The 23,699-nt window shown below is 57.0% G+C and overlaps 1 protein-coding gene across 4 annotated transcripts in view; it reads right to left on the bottom strand.

The window, feature by feature from the left end:
- Positions 1 to 263: 263 nt before the first annotated feature.
- The window catches only part of DPP9 (dipeptidyl peptidase 9), a 36,258-nt gene continuing 12,822 nt past the window's right edge, over positions 264 to 23,699 (bottom strand). For 3 of the 4 annotated variants that reach the window (XM_033134486.1, XM_033134487.1, XM_033134488.1), the window contains 17 exons: positions 23,086 to 23,259; positions 22,836 to 23,004; positions 22,071 to 22,184; positions 20,179 to 20,307; positions 18,962 to 19,023; positions 17,520 to 17,620; positions 16,420 to 16,597; positions 16,046 to 16,208; positions 13,438 to 13,517; positions 10,759 to 10,911; positions 10,190 to 10,325; positions 8,468 to 8,613; positions 7,326 to 7,472; positions 6,149 to 6,301; positions 5,391 to 5,533; positions 4,009 to 4,120; positions 264 to 1,337 (listed from right to left, as the gene is read on the bottom strand). In XM_033134486.1, coding sequence (XP_032990377.1) covers positions 1,245 to 1,337; positions 4,009 to 4,120; positions 5,391 to 5,533; positions 6,149 to 6,301; positions 7,326 to 7,472; positions 8,468 to 8,613; positions 10,190 to 10,325; positions 10,759 to 10,911; positions 13,438 to 13,517; positions 16,046 to 16,208; positions 16,420 to 16,597; positions 17,520 to 17,620; positions 18,962 to 19,023; positions 20,179 to 20,307; positions 22,071 to 22,184; positions 22,836 to 23,004; positions 23,086 to 23,259 — 2,253 coding nt within the window. In that variant the 3' untranslated portion in view covers positions 264 to 1,244. Of the gene's footprint in view, positions 1,338 to 4,008; positions 4,121 to 5,390; positions 5,534 to 5,891; positions 6,027 to 6,148; positions 6,302 to 7,325; positions 7,473 to 8,467; positions 8,614 to 10,189; positions 10,326 to 10,758; positions 10,912 to 13,437; positions 13,518 to 16,045; positions 16,209 to 16,419; positions 16,598 to 17,519; positions 17,621 to 18,961; positions 19,024 to 20,178; positions 20,308 to 22,070; positions 22,185 to 22,835; positions 23,005 to 23,085; positions 23,260 to 23,699 lie in introns of those variants that run through there. The other variant, XM_033134489.1, reaches the window with a different exon arrangement.

Here is a 23,699-nt window from a genome sequence, read left to right as displayed (position 1 = left end):
TGGCCCTGGTTGCCCGCCACATCCTATGCTGGGTCCCTAAGTGACACATCAGGACCGCTGGGACTGTCCTCACCGGGCCACTCTGATGAGGGACGGGGCATCTTCCAGTCTGGGCATGGTGCCCCTCCCCACTTTTGTACCAGACCACCCCAGGCTGACTGCAAAGACCACCAGGCCTTTGGCTCACTTGCCTCCCGGACCCCATCCCCTCAGAAAGGCCCCCATCACCAGCGGAGGGCTAAGAAGGAACCTCAGGAAAGTGGCAACGCTTCCATCTGGAATCGTTTAATGAGCCTACTTCTTACACGCATAATTATAAAAGAATAAGAATTGACAAAAATATTTTCTTTCCATAATATGTAGAGGTGGTTTGTTTCTGGGTTTTTTTTTTCGTTTTTTTTTCTTTTTTGCCCGCCCCTGGCAGAACTCTTGGCAGGGAGGGAAAGGAAGGAGTAAGGATAACCCTGAGGTGGGGATGGTTCCACTCCCAACCCTGGAACCTGGTCTGTGCGGGCCAGGCAGACGTGTGGCCACAGGGCTGAGGAGCGGGCAGCAGCCGCTGGCCAGCAGACCGGAGCTGGCCGCGTTCAGAGCCTGCTGAAACCTGGGGAGAGGCAGGTGCCAGAGGGCTGCCCTGCCTTGTTCCCGCTGCTGGCCATCACCCCCCACTCCTGCCTTCGGAAGGGGTGGCTCACCGGGTGCTGGCTGGGCTGAACCCCATTGCCCAGCAGCAGACCCCAATTCTAGATTTAGGCACCCCTTGCTTTCTGTCTTTTAAATAATTATGAAAAATGTCCCCCCAAACAAAACACAAATAGGAAGTGGGGCAGGTGGGGAGAAAAGGCAATTGCATGCTTCCGTGCTGGGCGCGGCGGCCGGGTCAGGGCCCAGGAGGCAGACCTGGCGTCTCCAGTGCCCGGTGGAGTTCAGGCCTCCCACTCCCGACAATGGGGACGGGAGGGGATGGCTTTAGGAAGTGCCTCGTGGGTGGCAGCCTCATCTCTCCATCCTGACAACCAAGAAGCAGCAGGCAAAGACACCAGGAGCATTTTAAAAAATGATAAAAGGCGTCGGGGCGTGAAGGCGGCAGCTTGGGCCTGGGGCGGGGCTGTCCAGTGGGGTCAGCGGAGACGGCACCTCAAGGGGGCCGTGGGGCCACTCGGTCCTTCCCGCCTGGTCCCCCTGGCGGTGGCAGCGGTGAAGCCACTTGTGCTCTAAGTGTGCGCCCTAGTGGGCGCAGGCCCTCAGAGGTGTTCTTGTAGAAAGTGCAGCAGTGTGACTTCATAGTGCTCGCCGGACTCGGGGCAGCGGATGCTGTGTCTCTCGTTGGGGTAGATCTGGGTGGACAGAGAAGGCAGGAGTGGTGGCACCCGGGACTCTGCACCCTGGGGCCCCTCCCTCCCCTTCCACGAAGACAGAACACAAGCTCTGGAGCTGAAAAACCTGGGTTTGAATAATCCCTCCCTTCCACTGGCTGCCCTGCTGTGGAACTCTGGGTAAGTAACCACCTGCCTGACTACAGCCAGCCCCCTCAGAAACGGGGTAAAGAATTCAAACTTTGCAGAGTCTTTGTGGGGTTCTCTTACAACGCAGAGCACTTGCATGTATGAAAGATTAAGAAACGGTACTGCCACTCTGTCCCCCAAACCCAGGGAGATGCAATGAACCCATGCTGGTGGAGGTGGTGGGACTGCAGACCTCAGGAGCCATGTCCACTGTACCAAAAGGCCACCTGTGGGCTGCACACGTCAAGGTCCCCAGCATGGCCTCCTCCCAAGCTTTACCAAGTGTTTCCTGGGTCTGCTCACCACTGCAAAGGGGCTCATTCCCACAGAGGGGCAGCGACACGTTGGTGCCAAGGGCCACACCCTAAATATCACCCAGTGCCTGAGACCTGGCTGAGGAGATACCCAGGTAGACAGCAACAGCAGGACAGGTCCTGCCTCTCTCTGGCCACGAAGCGAAGCGAGGACTGCCACACTCTAAGAGCTCCCGATGGGCCCTGGAGGCTTATGGGACAGGCATAAAACCTGCTCCAGACTCCCAAAGAACTGGATTGGTACCAGGACCAGGAAGCCCACTCCTCGCCTCTTCCTGCCGCTGAGACGGGTTTCTGACCTATACTACTCCTTCCTCTCGGGCCCACGTCACTGCCCTAGCCCATTCACGGAAACACATCAAACTGCCCAGAGTTCTCCCCTCCTCCACACCTGCCTTCTTTAATCCACACCTGGATGAATCACAAGACTGACCCCCAGCTCAGAGCTCTGCAAGGACTTGCCAGCCTCACATCAGACCTGGTCTCCTGGTCCCTGCTGTTCCTGCATCCTCACAGGCCCCAAGCCTTCCCCACCTGGGGCACTGGCACTGCCTGAGAGATCCCAATGCACCCACTCCTTCATGCCACCTTGGCTCCTGGTTACTTCCTCCTCCTCCTCCTCCTCCTGGGCTGTGAGGGTAGGGAGAAGGTCTGCCTGGATCCCCACTGTGCTCCTAGCCCTCAGTCCAGGGCCTGGCCTATGACAAATATGATGTGTGAACAAACTGTGTCTGAACCAGAAAGTGGGGTGCCATCCATCTCCCTCAAACAGTGCCCTGTTCCCACCCCCAACAGTGTCTCGTCTCACTTTCAGCTTCCCCTGGGGAGGCGGGGGCTCCGGACTTTGGGCCCACCCCGAGTACTAAATGCTTTCCCTGAGAACTCAATTGGCCCTCACAGCCTACTGTGCCCATTTCAAAGATGAGGAAGCAAGGCCTGAGGTTAACAGACCTGCCACCTAAGGCCCCACGGGAGGGAGCGGCTACCCCAGCCACCCAGCTCAGGGTGTCAGGCTCCGACACCCGAGGCCCCATCCTGAGCCACCCTGACCTTCACCCTGCCCTGCAGCTGCCTCTGGCCTGTTTGTGAGGGCATGTGCGCTGGGGGTGGGGGCTGCCAAGAGGCACTCCAACACTCTGCACGCCCCCGGAGCTCCGCCTCCCTCCTGCTACTGGTGTGTCCAGCAAGGAAGTGTCCAGTCACAGAGCCCTGAAGCCTGCGCCGCCATCCTGTGACCCTCGGTGATAGGGCTCCCCTGACAGGACAGAGCACGGAGGCATCTGGGAAGCACAGATATGGTGGTGGCAGCACGTGATCGACTCTGTGCCTCTGACCTCCAGAATCCACCAGGCCTTTCCTGCCAGGACAACTGACTATGGCTTATGTCTCACTGGCCCCTGTCTACAGCGCAGCCAGAGGGATACTGGTCACATGACAAACAGAGAGGTCACAGTCCGTTCCCAGGCCTGGACATGTCTCCTCACCCTTAGAACAAAATCCAGTCGAGGCTCTGACCCTCACCCAAAACCCACCCCCTTAATGCCCAAGTCCAGCGGCCCTGCCCCTTGCCGAACGCCCCATCCGTCACCTGAGGCCCCAGCCAGTGGCCCTGCCCTGGTCTTCAACTCGTCTCCAGGTTACTTCACCAGCCAGCCTGGTCTCCTGTCCCCAGGCTCCTCCCTCCGACTCATTTCCTGTGTCTGGTATCCTCCACTCACATCCCTTCTCGGCCTGACTGACTCCCCACTCACTCTTGAGTACCCTTAAATATCACCTCCTCTGTGAATTTTCTGACACCTGTTAAGGTAACCCTCCACCTAGATGCTTTCAGCACCCTGCACAGTTCCTCCAAAGCCAGTTTCTTGGTTTAAAATAAAACGTATGCCTGTGGGATTTTGGCAGCACCGACCTCCCTCTAGCAGGCCCTGGGCTGGGGTGGGTTTGGCCATGTTCCCTCGCTGTTCCCCGCACTGAGGGCAGCACAGACCGGGATGCATGATTGCTGAATAAAGGACGAAAGAATGTCAGGACCCAGGGAGCCCAGGGTGGGGGTGGAGTCTGACGGTGCAGGGTGACCACAGATGCTCTGGGAGAGGCAGCAAGTGCAGTGGGAGGTGACGCCGCCCTGATTGTGCTGCCCATCCTGCCGGGTTCTGGGAGGGACCCGGAAACGTCCAGGAGCCACCCACCTGGAGCTGGTAAGGTTTTCCTGCTCGGATCAGTTGGGAAACAAGGAAGTTTGTGTGGAAAAAGTGCACGTTCTCATCCAGGAAGCCGTGAAGGATGAGCAGGCGGTTGGGCCTGGAAAACAAAGTGGGTGAGGGTCTGAGGTGGGGGACCCTCTCCTCCCAACCCGAGGCAGTTCGTCCCAGAGGCCCTCCCCAGCCCCAGGTCAGTGAGGAATGGAAAGCCAGGGTGCATGACTGGTCAGGGATGCCCCCCCGTTTCCTTCTAGGCAAGGAGAGGAGAAGGGTGTGTGTGGCCGTGTGTGAAAAGCCCTAAGCTACAGGGAAAGTTCTAGAGCAGTGCCACCCTGAGGCACTCAGGGATGACGGAATATTCTAGACCTGCCCGGTCCAACGTAGTCCCATCACCACCACCATCACCACACATGGCTACTAAGCACTTGAAATGTGGCAAGAATGGCCAAAGAACTATATTTTTTAATGTTTTGGTTAAAAAATACCTTATTGAGGTGAAATTCACAGTCTAAAATCATCTCGTTTTAAAGTGAATGGTTCATGGGTATTTGATACGTTCACAAGGTTGTGCAACCATTGCCTCTATCTAGGTCCAGAACATTCCATCACCCCAAAGGAACAACCCTGTGCCCAGCAGCAGTCACTCCCATCCCCTGGCAATTAACCCTCTGTATCTGTCTCGATGGATTTATTATTTCAGTGGATGTGAGTGAATGTGCACTTAAATTTAAGTAGCCACGTGTGGCCGGTGGCTTCCGTACTGGATGGCACAGGTCTAGAGCTGGGGGTTCCAAACTCGGCTGCGCATAAGTGTCCCCAGGAAGCCCAGGCCACACTCCAAACCGCACAGAGCAACCTTGCTGGGACAGGGACCCAGGCGGGTCAGCCTATGATGGGAACCCCTACAAAAGTCATGGGACCTGGGCATACTCAGGAGAGTACTCAGGAGAGCCACAGCAGAAAGTGGCAACACTGTTTTCCTTCAATCAGAGAATCAGTTGCCACTGCTGAAAGCGTGACAAAGGACATTGAGCTGGTCTCACAGACGCAGATATTACAATCATGTAAACCCAAACTGTCAAAACCCACAAGACGGGGCTGTCCAGGTTCAAGACTGACTGATGAGCCCAGGTGGGCCGTGTGCTTAGGAGGTGAGGGTAGCCCTCGCATACAGTGGTGCAAATCTAGAACCTTCCTTCCATCTTTCTGAAAGCAGGGCTGGGCGCCCACTTCCTGTGAGGAGCAGAGAGGAGAGGGCTGTGGGACGGGATTGAAGGCTCAAGCAGAGAGGGAGGAGTGGAAGCCACAGGAGCAGTGTCCGGGTGCGGGGGCCTCAGTGACGGGCACTCCCAGGGAGGGTGGGACCTTACTCATTGGGCAGCTTCTCCACATGCAGGGCCACGGAACCCGCATCGTAGCCGAGCTGGTTGTTCTCCGGGACGTCCATGTAACGTTCCGTGTACCCTGTGTCGTAGGCCATCCAGACGGTGACGGGGGCGCCTGCAATAGCCACCTGAGGGCCACAGGAGATGGACGGGGCAGAGAGAGAGAGAGAGGAGAGAAATACACGCACATGGGTCAGCTGCCAGGCGCCTGCACTCAGCTGGCCATCCTGGGGCCTCCCGGAGGACATGAGGAGCGGGCATGCACACGGGGGCTGGCAGGGAGGGGCCCTCAGACCGTGTGTCCCCGTGGACTGTGCGCTGTTGAGGGAGGGCGGGTGAGCTGAACGGGTGCATTGAGGCCGGGATCGGCCCCTCCCTGGTCCCACTGCCTTCCTGCCTCCTCCTCCTCATCGCCGCCCCGCGATGCCCGGACAGTGCCGCCGGCCTGGGGGCCCCTCCCCCGACGCTCTTCACACCATGCCCCACCTCTGCCCATCCGAGGCCGGGGTCCCGGGCTCAGCCTCCCACAGAGAGCTGCTGGCGGGGTTTTGTGCAGCCGGATGCCGTCCTGGGGTCAGCAGTGGCGGGCAATGAGGAGGGGGGCTCGGCCCCGTGGGGCTGCTGCGGGGAGAAACAGCCACGTGGCAAGGCCCCTGCCGAGATGCCTCCCCTAGGGGGGCGGGCTCCGAGGGGCACGGGCGGGCGACGGCACAGAGGAGGGAGGGGGCGGGGGCGGGACCCACCTTGAACACTTGGGGCTTGTGGATCAGCCCCATGAGCGAGAGGAAGCCTCCATAGGACCAGCCGTGGATGGCCACCCGGCTCAGGTCGATGAAGCCGTACTTCTCGGCCACGAACTGCAGGCCCTCCACCTGGTCCTCGATCTCCACCTGGCCCTGGGGGATGAGGCCGGGCACCTCTCAGTGGCCTCCTCCCTGGGCACTGCTATCTCACTTCTGTCCCTTTCGGGGAGCCCTCTTCCTCTTGGATCAAAGCAGCTTTCTGGAAGATACTACTTTCTCCAGGCCCTGCTCACACCTTCCCTGCTCTCTGGGGTGGTGGTTAGACAGGCGGCCTGGCACCAACCCTGCCCTGCTACCTCCTGGCTGAGTGACTCTGAGAAAGTCATATCCCCTCTCTGGGCCCCGAAAATGAGCATGTTAACCTGAATAGGACCCATTTTACAGTGGGTGTGAGGGTGACACAAAATGGTGTGTGAATTCCGAGGCCCGGAACATAGTAAAGCCCAATAAACAGCTGGTACAATCACCATCACCATCCCCACCGCCATCATGGCCAGTCACCACCACCACAACTACCACCATCGTCACCATCAGCAGCAGCAGCATTACCATCACCTGTCTCACTACCATCACATCTCCATCACCACCACCACCATCACCACCGTTACCACCATCACCACCACCACCACCACCTCCATCACCACCACCGTCATCACCACTACCACCATCACCACCGTTACCACCACCACCACCACCACCACCACCATCTCCATCACCACCACCGTCATCACCACTACCACCATCACCACCGTTACCACCACCACCACCACCATCACCACCACCACCATTAGCACCACTTCTACAGCTACCAGTCCCTGTCTGGTCCAGCCTTTGGCACTTCCTGCCAACTGGGCCTATGCCATGTCTGGCTGTGTCTGGGTCTCAGGCACCAGTGGGATGGGTGTATACCTGTCTCCCCATAGGGCAAAGCTCAGAGCTGAGCAGCAAAGCAGATGTTTCTTGTGGTTCCAAAAGGCTACCCCACTTGCATCTGGCATCTTGGCCAGAATGTTCCTTGAGGGAGGTACCCCAGGGCCAACAACAAACCACCAGTCAACACACCCCAGGTCTCCCTTCACCACACAGGAAGGGCCCAGAGACTGGGAAGAGAAGTTACCATTTGGTTTTTCAGGGCCCCTTCGAACCGAAGTCCTCGCTGACACGAGCCCCTGCCATCAATCACAACCACAGCATAGCCCAGGGATGCTAGCGTGTTGAGCCGCAAATACTTGATTCCTTTGAAAGAGTTATTCACCAACTGCACCTGCGGGAGAAAGGTGAAGCGAGGATGTGGGCTTTGGTGAATGGTGACAAATCCAGCACGACATGCCAGGCAGGATGGGCTAAGCGGGCCAGAGGCCGGCGGGACAGAGCCAGGGTGTCTTACAGCCTAACCAAAGAGCCTGTGCTTTATTGTGAAGGCTATGGATGGCCCGGAAGCGTTCTGGATCAGGGGCCCATGCTGTACCAGGTCTTGTGCCTGGAACATGTTACAGAGAGGAAGGCTGCGATCATACTACATACACTCCCTTCTCAGCTGGGCCCTGCCTGGAATCCGCCTGTATTTCTTCAGCCATGTTCTGCTTCTTTTCTACTATTCAATTACCTCTAAAGAGACATAAAATCTGGTGGGGGAGGGAGGTGGGCTAGTGGCAGCGGCAGTTGCTCTCTAACTTGACTTGAAGCAGCTCCTTACTTTGGGACTGTTAATATTTGAGGCCTTATTATTCTGTGTGTGTGTGGGGCGGGGGGCTCCTGGACACTGGAGGGTGTTGACAGCACACCTGGCCTCCACCCACTCAACACCAGGAGCACTCCCCACCCCAGCTGTGACAACCACAGATGTCTCCAGACATCGCCTAGTTTCCCGAGGGACAGAACACCACGAGTGAGAACCACTGTCTTAGCTGGACCCATTTGCCAATCTGCCAGCCAAATCTGCTGGCCTGTACCCTTCTCAGAGAACTGGGCCTAGGACCCCTGGCTACCTCTGTCGCCATGCTGGTGACCAGGGGTGAGAGTGGGTCACTGCTGGGCTGGTGGCCCAGATGAACACATGGGGGTCAGCGGGGCTTCCCAAAGGGACAAGGGAGCACGAGCAGGGAAAGGGAGAGGGGAAGGTCGTCCAGGAGAATATGGTACGTAGAGACCTAGAGGCAGAAGTGCGAAGGGCCCGGGAGCCCTGTGTGGTCAGTGCAGATGCACCCGAATCCTGGCATGGAGGGAGGGGCTCACGTGGGGAGCAGGGCCGGCACCCACCTGGGGGCCTCCATACACAAAGAGGACTGTGGGGTGCTTCTTCCCTGGCTGCACGGCGTGCGGCTTGTAGATCATGCCGTAGAGGCGTACGTCTGCCCGCGTGTGGAAGTGAAAGATTTCCGGAGGCACGTAATCCGAGGGACAGCCTGCAGAGACAGTGGCTATTTGAGTGGGAGCCCACAGCCGGCCGGCACCCACACTCCACTGCCTGGCCCCCAGCCACAGAGGGCGGCCCGGAGACACCCCATCCTGTACTTCCCGAGTTTAAATCAGAATCTGAGGGCAGGAAGTGACTGCTCCCTGTGGGTAAGTGCTGGCCAGGCCACAGCCTGGCTGGAACCAGCTCCAGCAGCTCCACGCTGGTTAAGCACCCATGGAGGTGACAACAGTCCTGGCATTTGTCTAACAGCCATTTTCATGGTCTGCATCTCTGATTTTTATGGTTACCTTCGTTTTTCCAAAACAACACTGGTGTTCCAATGATGCTGGTGTGGAGAAGTTTTGTCTATGATAAGTTTATTCAGACAAACAGTGTGGATTTAGAAGTTAAATAAGTACGTGGTAATGTAGGTCAGGGGCTGCCAAATGTCTTCTGGAAAGGGCTGGAGAGTATTTTCGGCTTTAAGTGCCAAGGAGACATCTGTGTCTCTGTAGTAACAACTCAGCTTTGGGCTTGGGGCCCTAAGGCAGCCCCAGATGATGCGGAAATACAGGGCACGTGGGGATATGGCCCGAGGCCGTAGTTTGCTAACTGTTCATAGAGGTGATCTGTAAACACAGTACGACTGGCACGTTCAGGAAATGGTGCCCGAGTCTATCTGCCTGCAAACGCAGCGCTGGGCGTCAGGATCCTTCCTTGTCTATAAAACCAGGGCCGAGGGTCCTACTCCAACACGTCCCAAGTGACGCGGGGAGAGTCAGGATGTGAGCTATTGGGTGGAGAGGCCTTTTATCTATTTAGGTTCCAAGGGGTGACGAGGTAACAAGATGCTTGTTAGCCTGTGAAACACTCTACAAATGCCAGGGCCTATTTCCTAGAACATCTGGAAATCTCGCAAGTGGCAGGGCTGGGCTCAGGGAAGGGCTTCCTTTTCGGGGATCGACTCCGGTGTGCGAGGCATTGGACTGAGGGTTTGATTTTCATTCATCCTACGAACGCCGCTGCACCGTTTTGTAGATAAAGGAACATTTTAGGTGACTTGCCCGTGGTTCTGAATCAGAACCCGGGGTCACCTCCAGGCTCCTGGACAAACCGACAATCCGCCTCCTGTTCCCCGAGGTCCTACTTGTGACTGAGCCCGGCTCCTTCCACAAAGGCTCCTGAGCATCTTGTTCTGTGCAACTGGCGACAGCAGGGCTGAGGACACGATGTCCCCTACAGGGACCGCTGTGCCTGGCAGACTTAGCTCCTGAACAGTCGGCTTTGTGCAGTGCAATCCTTAACTGCAGCGTGGAAATGCGACAGTCCCAGGTGGCAGGGCCCACAGGATAATCAGGGCCAGTGGCCATGTCCCATGATGGGCTCTCGGGGCTCCCAGGAGGGGCTGGGTGCTGGGGCGGCTGAGCAGGCAGGGCTCCGGGCTGCGCTCTGCCTTGCACACACCAGGTCAGTTCTACTCACAAGCATTCCTTAATAGGGCCACATTTCATTTTACAGACACGCAAGCTATGGCTCCCACGGGGAAGGACTCGGCCAAGGTCTGGGGTTCTGGGGGTACTCACTCGCCGACTCCATCATGCTGGCCCAGAACCGGGGCTGCTTGTGCAGAGGGTCATCATCGGGGCCACTCAGCTTGTAGACGTGCACGCAGGGTGGCGTGCCCACGCTGCTGTAGTGGCTGATGAACATGTCGAAATTCTGCGGGAAGATGGGGACACTGAGTACCTCTCCTCTCCCCTCCACTTCTGCATCCTTCGCCTCATCACACACCAACCTTCACTGAATAGTTACTGTCTTTACTCTGTGGGCTTGCTCATTTAAACCTCAATACTCCACCCACGTGGTGTGGCTGTTATTTACATCACCCCCATTTTGTAGATAAGTAAACTGAGGCCCAGAGGAATCTGTCCCCTGGCCAAGGGCCCCAGGTACTCAGAACCAGAACCTTCTGATACCACAGCCCACTCATCTCACTGGTTCTACAGTCAGCAAACTGCTACCAAGTGCTTTCCCTAGATGGGTAGAGGCCCGGTGGTCAGCTGCTGCCCGATGTTCTAGAATGTTCTGCGAAGCTAAAGGCAGGTGCAGGGACAATGGCGCCGGGCCCATCGGGGCTTAGGGGAGTGCCCACCTGGCTCATGGAACAGCTGTGGGAGAAACCGGGCGTGGTGAGGCGCACGATCTCGCCGGCTGACTCATAGCTGACCACGTACAGATGGTGTTCCAGGGGCGTATCCTTCGTGCCTTGGAAGTACACCAGCTTTGTCTCCTCATTGACCCAGATCTGTGGAGGCAGAGGGGCTCCTGGTGAGGTGCCTGCCTTCCCACGGCCCCACCCCTCTCCCTGCCCCCACAGGGAAGGCCCAGCATTTTGCAGTCAAGAGAACCATTCTCCCCCTAGGTGGCTGGAGAAGTGTCTGGGGGAGACGCACTTCTCGGACCCTGTGGGGCGGGAGCCGCCCCTCATCTAGCTGGGCTAACCGCACTTCCTCAGGCGACTTGGAATCAGAACACTGGACAGCAACTCCAGGTGTGCCAGAGCGGCTGCTGGGAGCTCAGGGCCCAACACGAACCTTGGACAGAGGCTGAGGGAGGGGCTGTGCTGGGCCCAAGGGCCTGCCACCCCAGGCCCTGGGCCCAAGTGGGGTCAGCCCACCCTTCTGACCCAGATGCGTGGGGTTAAGAGGTGGCACTCTCTGCCCCACCAGTTTGTTAGGGGGACCCTCATTAGATCCCTGTGTGGTTCTCAGGTGATGCCCTCAGCAGGAGAGGAAAGCACCCTGCTCTGGGGGTGGAATAGGCACTGCCTTTCTGCGGCAAACTGGAAAACATGGGTGCAAAAACACTGAAATATGTGCGTCCTCTGACCTGGCAATTGTGCCCCTTAAGAATTGTTCCTGAGAACTTCACCTGGGAGGGGATTTCAAAATGGAAGGACAAAGATGCGCAAAGACGAAAGAAAGGTGACAATCTGAAGGTCAAAAAGGTGGGATTGGTCCCATAATTGTGGCACCATTCTGCGACCACAGAAAACTCTATTTTTTAAAACCCTTTACAAACCTCCTAAAATGACACGTGCAAATAGGAAAGGTCTGCAGTGATTTCGCTCTGTGGTCACCTCAGAGGAGGGGAAGAGACCATGGGGCTTCGAGCTGAGGATTAAAGGGGATTCTGACCTGAGTCTTATTTAGAAAGACTCAGTTATGACAACAAGCACTGATGTACTCGTTGTTACTGTACTTTTTCAATAAATGCAAGTTTTCCAGAAATAGAGGATGTCGTTGGAAAGCCCCAAACGACATGGAGTTATGGCAGGTGCAGAAATGGGAAAGGAGGCACTCGCCAGGCATTGGGACCCCCCGAGGCCATGGCGCCGAAACCGGCCGGGAGCACACGGTCTCAGGCGGGGACGTTAGAGGGTCACTCTTTCCCTTTTTAAATGTTTAAAATGCTGCTGCTGCTTTTTCTGTTTTTCTAATTTCTGGGTAAAAAGATAAGGCACGTTAATGGTAAAATGATCACAGTAATAGAGGAAGGCAGTCATACGGGCTTGTCTGCCACACGCTATGTGTGCCAAGGGCTTCAAATTACGTTAAAGCAGGGTCCTCACTCGAGGAGATTCTGCCCCCAGGGGACACCTGGCCATGTCTTATATCTGTGCTTGTCCCGACGGGGCTGCTCCTGGTGAAGAGTGGGTGGGGCCGAGGAGTGCGGCTCAACACCCCTCAGTGCCCAGGACACCTCCACAGAGAGTGACCCGCCCCGATGTCAGCAGTGCCAAGAGAGAGACTGGCCGTCAAGATGAAAGAATCAGAGCTACTGGATGGTCTCATTTCACAGATAAGGAAATGGAGTCTCCGTTTCCCGGGCTAGTGAGGGGCAGGGCTAGACTATGGGCCGGGGGACCCCTCCAGCAAGACCAGCTGCAACCGCAGCAGAGCCACCGAGAGCAGGCAACCGCCCTTCTCCTCTCGATGCCTGCGCTTCTGCAACCTCACCTCACACATCAAACTGCAAATGTGAAAGCAGACAGAATCGGGACTGCGCTCCGTGGTTTTACAACTTGCTTCTCTCCCAACAATTTGTAGTGATGTCTTTACACGGCGGTGACAGAGCATTCCAGCAGGCGTGGTTACACCGTAAGCAGCACGCCTATCTACGGAGCCCGTCCTACTGGCGTCACTCCTCAAGGTTTACTGACCGCTACATTTCTCACCATATGAACGGCGTTTGATGCACGCGTGCGTGCTCACATCTCTAACGTCTGCCTCTGGTCCAGGAGGCACTTATGCTGGGGTGACACCGGGAGCCAGGAAGTCTGACTAAGGGGGCCCTCTGTAAAATCTGGAATTGTGTACATCTGGTGTGTTAGGGGCAGTGGCAGGTATGCTTCCTCCTCCCTGCGGCTGCTGCCTTTGTTCCCAAACCTCCTGGGGCAGGGGTAGGGGGGTGGGCCCTGGGCGGAAGCTGCCGGACAATCCCATAGTAGGCCCACAAACCGCTCTCCCAGGGACAAGTGGTTTTATGGAGCAGAAGGAGGTTAACTGATGAAAGCTCCAGGCGGCGCTGAGAATGGGCCAGGCCCCACCCACCAGCATCCAACAATGCGTACTCAGAACAGCCCCTGTATCCTGCCTGGACCAGAGTGTGTCCAGACGGTCAACACCGCAGTCCCTGTGGCCCTGGGCATGCTGGAGCTGTGGACGGAGCAGAGCCGGAGGGAGCAGGGGCCAGGCGGGGACGGCACTCCAGGCAGGAGAGAACAGGAGCGCACGCGTGCGCATACAAGCGTCTATGGAGTCTCTGGTACCTTGGAACCGTGCCTGGCCAAAACCTCCCATTCACCGCTGGTCAACGCAATCTCCTCCTTGATGGGGCACTTGAATTCATCTGGAAGGAAGGAAAGGAAAAGAGGTGAAGGGGGCCCCGCGAAGCTGATGGCGTCTCAAAGCACTGAGACCAAATTCCACCACAGCAAACTCACCCGAGCCCACGCACTCCAGGTTGGCCCCCAACAACTTGCCAAGCGCCAGTTTACATCCTCCCGGTCCGAGGCTGGCCCCGCCCCTCCTCCATTCTCCTGCCACCACGGCCCCCCCACCCCAGGCCTGGGCGATGGCTCCACTGGCCGGTCCCCCTGCCTCACTCCACCCCTCTCTGAACCCTGCTCTCCCTTTCACTCTCGAGTCTCCGTGGCCACCCAGATTCAAGCCCATGATTCTCCCAGCTGAGAACCCCACTGACCACACCTGCAGGGGCCTCTCTAGCAGGACTGTCCTCTGCAAAGCCACCTTGTCACATGGGCATGCTCCTCCTGCCAGTGCCATCACGGCTGCTCTCCTATCTCACCGGGACACCGTGATATTGCCTTTCAGGAACCAATTCCTTCTGATCCAAAGTGAACGGCGTCCTGCCTTCTCATCTGTTCAACTGCCATCAAGCAGGCGTGAGGCATGTGACAGAAGGGCAAGCTGGGGATGCAGCTGGGGATCCCCGCAAAGGGCAGATGAGAAACCAGGTGCATCCATCTCAAAAGCAGGAGGTCCCCGAGAGGCACCTACTGCGAGTTCTTCTCAACCACCACCAGGTGAAACGCTAGCTCAGCCGGCCCATTTCAAGAGGCAGAAATGAGGACTTTCCAAGTGACATCTCCCAATGCCAGGTGTGGGTGGCGGGGAAGTTAACAGACAAATTGTAAAGCAAAACACCAATAAGCCACAGAAAATGCTCCTTGGAGATAGTTCAGCCAGCCTGTGACAGCTGCATTCGAGTGACAATGCTGAGACAGTGGTCCCTCTTCAGTCCCCGTCTTACTCGGCCCCTTGTAGCTTGTGGCTTTGTTTGTTGACGCTCAGGCTCCCCTTGGCTCCTGGCACCCTGGACACACCCTCACTCAGGTCTCTGCCCCGTGCTGGTGGCTGCCTCAGGCTCATTTGTGGGCTCTACCTCTAACCTGTAGGGCCGTCCTGGGGCGATGTGCCCCAGGGGACACTGGATGACGTCTGGGGACAACCATGATTGTCAAGACTGGGGAAGGGTTCTCCTGGCCTTGAGAGGGTGGGGCCGGGGATGCTGCTAACCCGTCAGTGCCGATGCCCCCCACCTCAGAGAATGGCCCGGCCCTGAGGGCAGCAGTGCCCATGGGGGACCCTGCTCCAAGCCTGAAGGGCCCCCGCGTGGCGCTCAGACCACACCACTTCCCTACCCAGGCTCGGCCCTTCGGTGCTCCGTGCTGTCCTGAGGCTGAGACCCATCCACATGCGAGACGGCCACACTCCCACTACGCGTCCGTTCTGCTCCTGACCGTGGGAGCCTGCCCACACAGCATTCCCACTTCTGGGCACTTCACCTTGAACATGTCCAACACCCAGCTCAGGATTCCTCACGCCTCAAACTGTCCCTTTCAGAGTCTTTCCATCTCAGACTGGACCTCCAGAAACCGTCCAGATTTCCATGCCTTCCTCTTTTTCAGACCCCAAATCCAAAATCCAGCCACAAATTGTGTTGGCTCGGCAGTGGAAGTGCATCCAGAATCCAATCACGTGGGGCAGCCTGACCCACCGCCTGAACCCAGTCCCTGGCCCCTCTCCTCGTCCCTCAGGCTATGATCCGTATCGCAACCCAGGAATCACTTTGAACTGGTGCAGATCAATGATAAAAGCCCAAGTCCCCGTGGCCCACACGGCCCTGCACGACCTGCCCCCGTCCCCTCCCTGCCCTTCCTCCTCCCTCTCACCCCCTCGCTCACTCCGCTCCAGCCCCGCAAGGGCCTCTTCGCTGTTCCTCCAACACGTCAGGGACAATCCTGCCCCAGGACCTTTGCACAGGCTGCTCTCATGGCCTGGAACACTCTTATTTGGCTGCCTCTGCCTCTCCACCTTGTCCTCCAGGTCTGCTCTACGGCACATGACCCAGAGACATCCTCCTGACCTCCCGTTCTAGAAAGAAAGCCCCTCACTCTCTAACCTTTTATTCCATTGCATTTCCTTTCTCATGCTCATGACTCCCAGGACAGCATCTGTCATGGTTTTTGGATTACTACTCACTCTGCCCTCATGGCATGAAAGCAGCCACAGGTGACAGGTACGTGAATGGGCCTGACCATGTGCCAATAAAACTTTATTTACAGAAATAGGCAGTTGGCCAGATTTGACCTGCAGCTATAGTCTGCTGACCCCTGGTATGAGAAGGGCCTGGCACATAGTAGGTGCACAGTAACTATGCTGACTGAATGAACGCATAGCTGGCTATGATCACCCTCGCCAGGCTGTGAACGATGTGCGGGTAAGGCTGGCTTCTTACTTATCTGCCCCCGGCCTCGTAGCCGGCTCAGATACAGGGCGGGGTCAGAGGACAAGCTGCTCTGAACCACGGACGGCTGCCTCAAAGGGCAACGGCACTCATCAGGCTTTGCTCACCTTCACTGGGGCTGAAGGGCTCGTCCCAGTCGTAGCCGCTGGGCTTTAACAGGGCGGTGACCTTGTACAGGTGGCAGAAGCCGGTCTTGCATTCGTTGGCGCGGATGAAGCAGAGCTCGTCCTCTCCCTCTGACTGGGGGAAGGGATAGAAGATGTCATGAACCTGTCCAGAGAGAGAAGACGTGTCAGGAGGTGGCGGGGTGCCCTGCGGAGGAAGGTGAGGCCCTGACAGCTCGGGCTCCGTGAGGCCAACCCCATCAGTCCCCGCTGACTCTCCCTCCTGGGCAGGGGGAGGCCTGAACTCGCTTCTCTACGCGGTGCCGACTCAGCCTGTCATGAGACCCCGGGGGCACCCGGGACACCCCCGCCCTTACGTTGATCCACACGTCGGTGACCTCTTCGTACACCACGTATGGCTGGATGTTCCTGGGCACGGCTCTGGCGAAGGCCTCGCGCTGCTCCTCGTTCTCAGTGGTGGGGATGAACAGGGCCGGGGGCAGGAAGACGAGCTGCAGCCGCTGCTGGGGCCGGTCCAGGAGCATGGCCCAGGCACTGAGAGGGCGCGAGAAGCGGGCCTCAGGGCCAGCACAGGACCGCTGCTGACACCCCCCTCGACACCTGACCATCGACACCTGACCAAGTAACCCCACCACACACAAAGGTTTCCTGGCTGGCATGTGTGCTCAGGGGAAGACACGAGGGCTCCGTAACCCGACTTCTGGAAACGTCTCACATCATTAAATCTTAGAGCAGTGTCAGAAGATTAAAGTGAAAACAAAAAAAATCTCAGAGCAGGATTTCAAAAACTCTGGAATTTCTTTTTAACTTAAACGTATTTTAAATGGGGACCTGTCAGGACTGTAAGTGGAAAGGCAACATGTCACCATAAACAGGGAGCAACTAAACCCAAATCGCAGAGAACCGGCGCAGGGATGTGCGATTCTGGTGAGAGCCTGTGGCTCCCCCAACAGCTGTGTCTGTTATGAAGGGGGGCCTGGAAAGTGTTTTGAGCAGGGGAAGCACGTCCTTTGTGTAAAGGGGCCAGTGAGACAATATTTCAGCTCTGTGGGCCACACAGTGTCCTTCACGACGATTCAACCCTGTCATTGTAATACGAACACAGCCACAGTCTGTAAATGTACATAGTCCTGTGCCAATAAAACTTTATTTGCACATCCTGAACTGTGGATTTCGTATTGTTTTCCAGTGTGATGAGCTATTATTGTTCTTCGGGGCTTTTCCCCTTAATCATTGAAAAATGTGAAAACCATTCCTGACCTCACAAAAACAGGTGGTGGTGAGGATTTAGCCCTTGGGCTGTGGTTTGGGGGCTCAGTTTAGAGATCTTTGTCCCTGACCTGAGCAGAACGGCTAGGAAGTGAGTGAAAAGGGAACGCTTCTTTTGGTGACTCTACCCAGTGGCCCACCCAAGGTCCCGAATGTGAGTGACCTGGATCCCGTCAGGGACACTCACTACTTGCCGTCCCGGGTCCACCCGGCCCTGGCAATGTATTCCACCTTCGGGAAGAGTGTGCTGAAGGGCTGCACCAGCTCCTTCTCTTGGGTCAAGATGATCTAAAGGGAAGACAGACTCAGGTCACACTCCTGCCTGACCACATGCTACCCAGGAGCAGACGGCCACTGTTCGGGGTACACTAAGTCCCTCCAAATCCGTATGTTGAAGTCCTCGCCCCTGATACCTCAGAATGGGGACTTGTTTGGAAACAGAGCGGCTGCAGATGTCAGGAGTTAAGATGAGGTCATACAGGAGTAGGGTGGCCCCAATCCAACAGGACTGGTGTCCTTATAAAAGGGGGAAACGTGGATATATGCGTCACACAGGCAGAGCGCCTTGTGACGAGACACAGGGAGAAGGCGGCCGTCTACAGCCCAGGACAGACGCCTGGGACACACCCTTCTTCAGGGCCTCAGCAGGAACCAGCCTTTCCACACCTTGACTTTGGACTTTTAGCCTCCAGAACTGGGAGACAATAAACTTCTGTTGTTTAAGCCGCCCAGTGTGTAGCGCTTTGTTATGACAGCCTGTTGGCTGAAAACCAAGGGTCCTAGTACAGGCTGTCACTGTAGAGTGAGGTGGCCTTCGGCAAGACAGCCTCTGGACGCCACAGCTTCCTGGAGCCTAAACGGAGCTGGCACGGCATTTCCCAGGAGGGTCATGGGGAGAGAGGCAGGCAGGGCCTTAGCACATCCACACCTCAGAGGGCCATCACCCCGTCCCCTAGCTGCCCGCTCCGCTGGCATAACCCACACCCCTGCAGGACCCTGCTCATCTGACAGGGCCAGGGACTGTTTAAAACAAAGCCACTTAGGGCAGATCCATGTCACATCTGCTAGAATATTCTGGTCAAGAATGGAGAAGGGATCTGGTTAGGGCCTAATTGTGCCCCAAACAAAAGCCGACCACTAAATTACAAAACGAAGTGTATTTTATCTCACACTTTTCTGTGAAACATTCCACAAGAAGGCGTTTTGGCAAAAATATGCAAGGGCTTTCTCGGCTTGTCTGAGCTCTAACCTCTGACACGTGGGATGTTTCCTTTCGATGCCTGGTGTCTCCGTCCCTACAGCCCTTCTTGGCCACAGCCTCTCTTGCCCCGCTGGCTATGGGGACCTGAGCAACAACTCCTTCAGTGATGGGGACCTCTTATCATTTCAGAGCAAGGCGCAGAGTGCTGGGGGGGGCTGGGAGGGGGGCCGGGGGAAGGGTGCAGGGCCTGGCCTGGAAACCAGGACTCGGGGAAATGCTTTCCAGGTTCAGTTGGCCAAGGGAGCACTCGCCCCTGGGAAGGGGATGAGCAGCTTGTGGTGTTGCCCAACTCTCTACTCGCTTCTAACACATACCCCAGCCACTCTTCTCATCCGGAAGCTTCTCTGGGGTACACTGGCCCCTCTTACCTTTCCCTGACTGTCGGTCTGAAACTCGGCCAGCTTCAAGGCGATCTTGGGATTCTTGCTGCCTGCAGAAATGAAAGCAAGGTGAGCCCAGCAGGTGTCGCTCCTGTGAGCTGAGAGCAGGTGTGGGGGTGGAGGGTACAGAGTGACACCCACAGAAAGGTGACACAGGCAGTGGGGGGGGGCAGGGGGAGGAAGAGTGTCCAAAGGTCTCCCCGTGGGCACATCACCCTCTCTGGTCTCGCACAGAGTCCTCAGGCAGAACTTTCTCACACTGGGCCCGGACCTCGTTCCAGACAGTGACCTGACATCCTCTTTACAGTTTAAGGACATAGGTCAGACTCTGTGCTGCTGGGGGGGGGGGTCGGGGGCACACATACACGAGGAAGACACCTGCCTGCCTTTGCAGAGCTTAAAATCCGGCTGAGAAGACGGGACACACCCGTAATAATGCCACCTATGAAAAAAGGTGGCACACAGCCCATGTGACACAGCCACGGCCCTGAGCTACTAGGAGGCGTACAGACAACCAAGTCATGCTTCCGGGGGTGGGGTTTGGTTCAGGCTCCAGTTATTTCAATGAATTTCAATTCTGGCCGTCATGGCTCTAGCACCTCAGGCAGGGAACGTCTGAGCCTCAGTTTTCTCAGGTATCAAATGGGGAGGCGGGGAGACTGACTTTTCCCATTTGCATGGGTGGGGGGGGGGGCTAGAAATACCTTGTAGGAAGGCTCTGTCTAGCACGGCACACAGTAGGTGCTCACTGCAGGTGACAATGACTCTTTTATATGTTTCCATGCCGGTTGCAAACAAGGAGACTACAGGCTGTATCTGGCCTGCATATGTATTTTGTTCGGTTCACTAAGTATTTTTAAATAATTTGAGTGACGTTTAAGAATTGGGAGATTTCTCGGATGAGTTTGGATTTCCAGCTTCTCTTGAGAAACGGGACAAATTCAAGTCTGTATTCTCACAAGGTGGTAAGTGTCTGGCACGTCCCAGGATGGGGCCCGCACCCCTCACCGTCTCCCCCCAGCTCCTACTGCCTCCTGGGCCCCGAGGCAGGGAGCCGGTCACCACCGAGCATGGTGCTGGCTCTGCTGTTGTTCCCGAGCTCGGCCTGCTTCTCTGGGTCCTCTGGGCGCACCCTGGTTGGTGTGTCACTTTGCTCTAAGGACTCAGGCCACTGATCAGCCACCTCACCTGTCCTGGGAACTCACCTGTCCGGGGGTACCGGTACGAGTCTGTCTTCCTTTCTTCTAGGGCAGGAGAGGGCACGTGAATGATCTCCACCTCGGACTCATCGACCTCCTCGTACAGGATTCGCAGTGTCTTGTGGTCTTCTGAACCTGGGAGGGGCAGGGGATACCGCTGAGAGTGCTGGGAGTCCAAATGCCTCCTGTACACACAGGGGACCCTGCTCTGTCACAGCAGGGTCCAGACAAGAGCGGGAGCCTCACAGCTAGAACTCTGGCTCTTCCCTTTACTAGACCTTCAGTCAGTCGTGTCTCCTCTTGGGGCCTTGGTTTCTTTACCTGTGCAATGGGGACAAGAACTAAGCTATTCCCAGCACAAAATGGCATGGGAGGTGGCGAGGTAGGGTTTTTAGGAGCTGAATTATGTTATGTCCCCACCAAATTCTTATGGTGAAGTCCTGACCCCCAGGACCTCTGAATGTGACTGTATTTGGAGATGGGGGTCTTTAAAGAATTGATGAAGATCAAATGAGGTCATTGGGGTGGGCCCTGATCCAATAGGACCGGTGTCCTTGTAAGAAGAGATGAGGACACAGACACGCACAGCGGGAAGAGCATGTGCGGACACGGGGAGAAGATGAACATCCACACGCCAAGGAGCGAGGCCTCAGGAGAAACCAGCCCTGCCCACACCTTGATCTTGGACTTCCAGTCATCAGCACTATGAGAAGATAAGTGTCCACTGTTTAAGCCAACCCGTCTGTGGGACTTGGTACGGCAGCCCAAGCTGATTAACACAGGTTCAAGAAGGATTATGACAAAGATCGCTGTTGAGAGGTAAGAGAATCACCAGGTGGTGACAGCTCAGAAAGAAGCACGTGACTGGCAGTGTGGATGTCATGGGGACGAAGCCCACAGCCATTCTTCTCGACCAGCCCTTTCCTTCCTCAGCTGCTGAGAAGGTTCCCCATCTGCTGTTTCCTGTACCCTCACCTATGACTCACTGTGGACAAACCAAAGATGTCTGCAGAAACATGCCTGCAGGTGGGGCCCCTCCACACCTGCTTTACAGGCGGAGCTCCGGAGGCCCAAGAGGCAGAGTGGCTGGCTTGAGGCCACGTGGTTTGGGAGTGGCAGTGCTTCGGCTCAAAGTCAGTTATGACAACCCCTGATGTGCCCAGACATTGTGGACTATTCCCTGGAGGCAGAAAGGGCCCTGGCTGAGAACACTGACAGACTCTCAAAAGCTCACCCACCAGGTGAGATGTGTAAGATGTCCTGGTTCACCAGACCATTGTTTAGGACACCAAGTTAAAACCAAAACCCAAGAGCAGAAACAAGCACTGTCTGTCAGCGTGGAACTAGTTCAATAAACCGTGGCTCATTCATGCCGCCAGGTCATCCGTAGTCATTAAAGCGTTCTCTGTGTGCTGATCACAAGGGCTGAATGTGTGTGTGTCCCCCGAATTCAAATGTTAAATGCTACCACCCCGACATACTGGCATTGATGGTGGGGCCTTCGGAGGGGATTAGGTCCTGAGGGTGGAGCCCTTAAGAGTGGGATCTGATAAAAGAGGCCCCCGACAGCTCCCGTGCTCCTTCTGCCACGTGAGGACACAGCGAGCAGGCACGGGCTGTGAACCAGGAAGAGGCTCCCACCAGGTACCAAATCCACTGGCACTTTGACCTTGGACTTCCAGCCTCCAGAGCCTGAGCAATAAATGTCTGCAGGGTATGAGTCCCCAGGCTGTGGTGCCGTTACAGCAGCCGGATGGACTGACACACTGATGTCGACAGAAAGGTTGTGAGGGATTTTTTAAGTGAAAAGAGCAAAGAGCAGAAAAGCACACAGACTGGGACTCTCTTACTAAACGAAGTGAATTTAGAGGCATTTTAAAGCCTGGAATGGGGCCTACCCTCCCAGGAGGCTGTGGGGCACCACCAGTAACCGGTGAAGCGGTCGAATTCTTCCTGGATGACGAAGGTGGCCACGCCTGCAGACCTGGGGTCCTCGAGGACACTGGATAAGCCTGGACGGGGAGAGAGGCAGGCAAGAGATGAGGAGTCTTGTTTAGCGCAGGTTTCTCCCCCTCGGCGCTGCTGACGTCGGGGCCCGGTCTCTCCGTGGAGCCGTCCTGGGCCCTGCGGGCCGTGGAGTGGCATCCCACCCAGCTGTGACAACTAGAAGTGTCCCTGGACATGGCCAGTGCCTGAGTTGCTCCTGGGTGAGCCACTCAGCTTTAGAGCAGGGACACTGGAGCTGTGGGGTAGGATGGGGAGCCAGGGATCCACGATCTGCGGCCACGACCTGCAGACATCTGCAGAAGAGGGAGGTCACTTCTGGTGTGCAGGGGCGTGAGGGAAACTCGGGGAGCAGGTGAGAGATCTAAGCTGGAGCCATGGAGCTGGACAGGAGAGCAGAAGTAGGAGGGGCCAAGCGAGCAGAAGCCCACAGTAAGCGCCTGGCAGGGAAGGCCACAGAGGGCCACATGGGAGAGTGGCACGTGACAGCAGGGTCCGGGTAAGCGGAGTGGGGGCAGGGTACTTTTTAGAAGCTGGACTGCTGGCTACCATGGCCGTCCCCAGGGAGTGCTGGCCCAGCCCTGGCCCCACAGGCCACACCCCCGGGTGCAGGTTCCTGTTTGCCCCGGCCAGGACTTGGTGCCCTCCGCCCAGCTCACCCCTGTGGCAGAAGGTCAGCCGCCGCTCCTCGCCCGTCTCGATGTTGGCCACCCACAGGTCACTGTTGTTGATGAAGGAGAAGAAGGCAGGGTCGGCAGGGCAGATTTTAGGGTCCATCCGGGGCCCGGAACATTGGGTCTTGATTTCAAGTGGCTTCATGGGGGACACCTGGGGACAGAGAGGCCCGGCTTAGCAGGGCAAGACCCCAGCCACCCGGCCACCCGCCCCCAGCCGGGGATCAGGTCTCACCATGAAGCCGTTCTTGCCCCCGTCCCGACAGTGGAAGAGGCTGTTGCTGGCCTGGAAGAGGAAGAGGCCGCTCTCGCTGTGGAAGTCGTAGGAGGTGATGCCGAACACGCCTAGGCGCTTCCGCTCCCGCAGGAGCTCCTCCTCCCGAGAGTAGACCCCATGGTGGGGCGTGGCCTGGGACACACGGGGGACAGATGCCAGTGTCAGACAGGAGCCAGGTCCGGCACCCTGAGCACTCCCGGGAGGGCCCTGACTACCTTACTTGGGTCCGCACCACAGAGAACGTTCTGCTGAGCAGAATGGGAGCACAGCCCTTGACCAGGTGGCCAGAGTCCACGCCTGGAGGCCTGAGGGTGCCCAGCGGCCCCGGGACAATGGGGGCTAGCTGACAGGTTTCCGGGGCTCACCTGGAGCAACTCCCCTCTCGGCCCATCTCTGGGCGTCCCTGTGCCTCTTTCCCCACAGAATCTCTCCAAGGCAGACGGGCTGTGCTCTGTGCAATGGCAGGGAAGGACCTGCTGGAATGCTCTTCCCTGATCCCCGATCCCAATACTACAGACACCCTCCCACCCTCTTCACCAGCGCTTCCTGCTAAGACCATCGATCTGAACCCA

The sequence above is a fragment of the Rhinolophus ferrumequinum genome, chromosome 18 (genome assembly GCF_004115265.2).
Source record: "Rhinolophus ferrumequinum isolate MPI-CBG mRhiFer1 chromosome 18, mRhiFer1_v1.p, whole genome shotgun sequence".
NCBI lineage: Eukaryota > Metazoa > Chordata > Mammalia > Chiroptera > Rhinolophidae > Rhinolophus > Rhinolophus ferrumequinum.
This window is presented reverse-complemented; position numbering and strand designations above follow the sequence as displayed.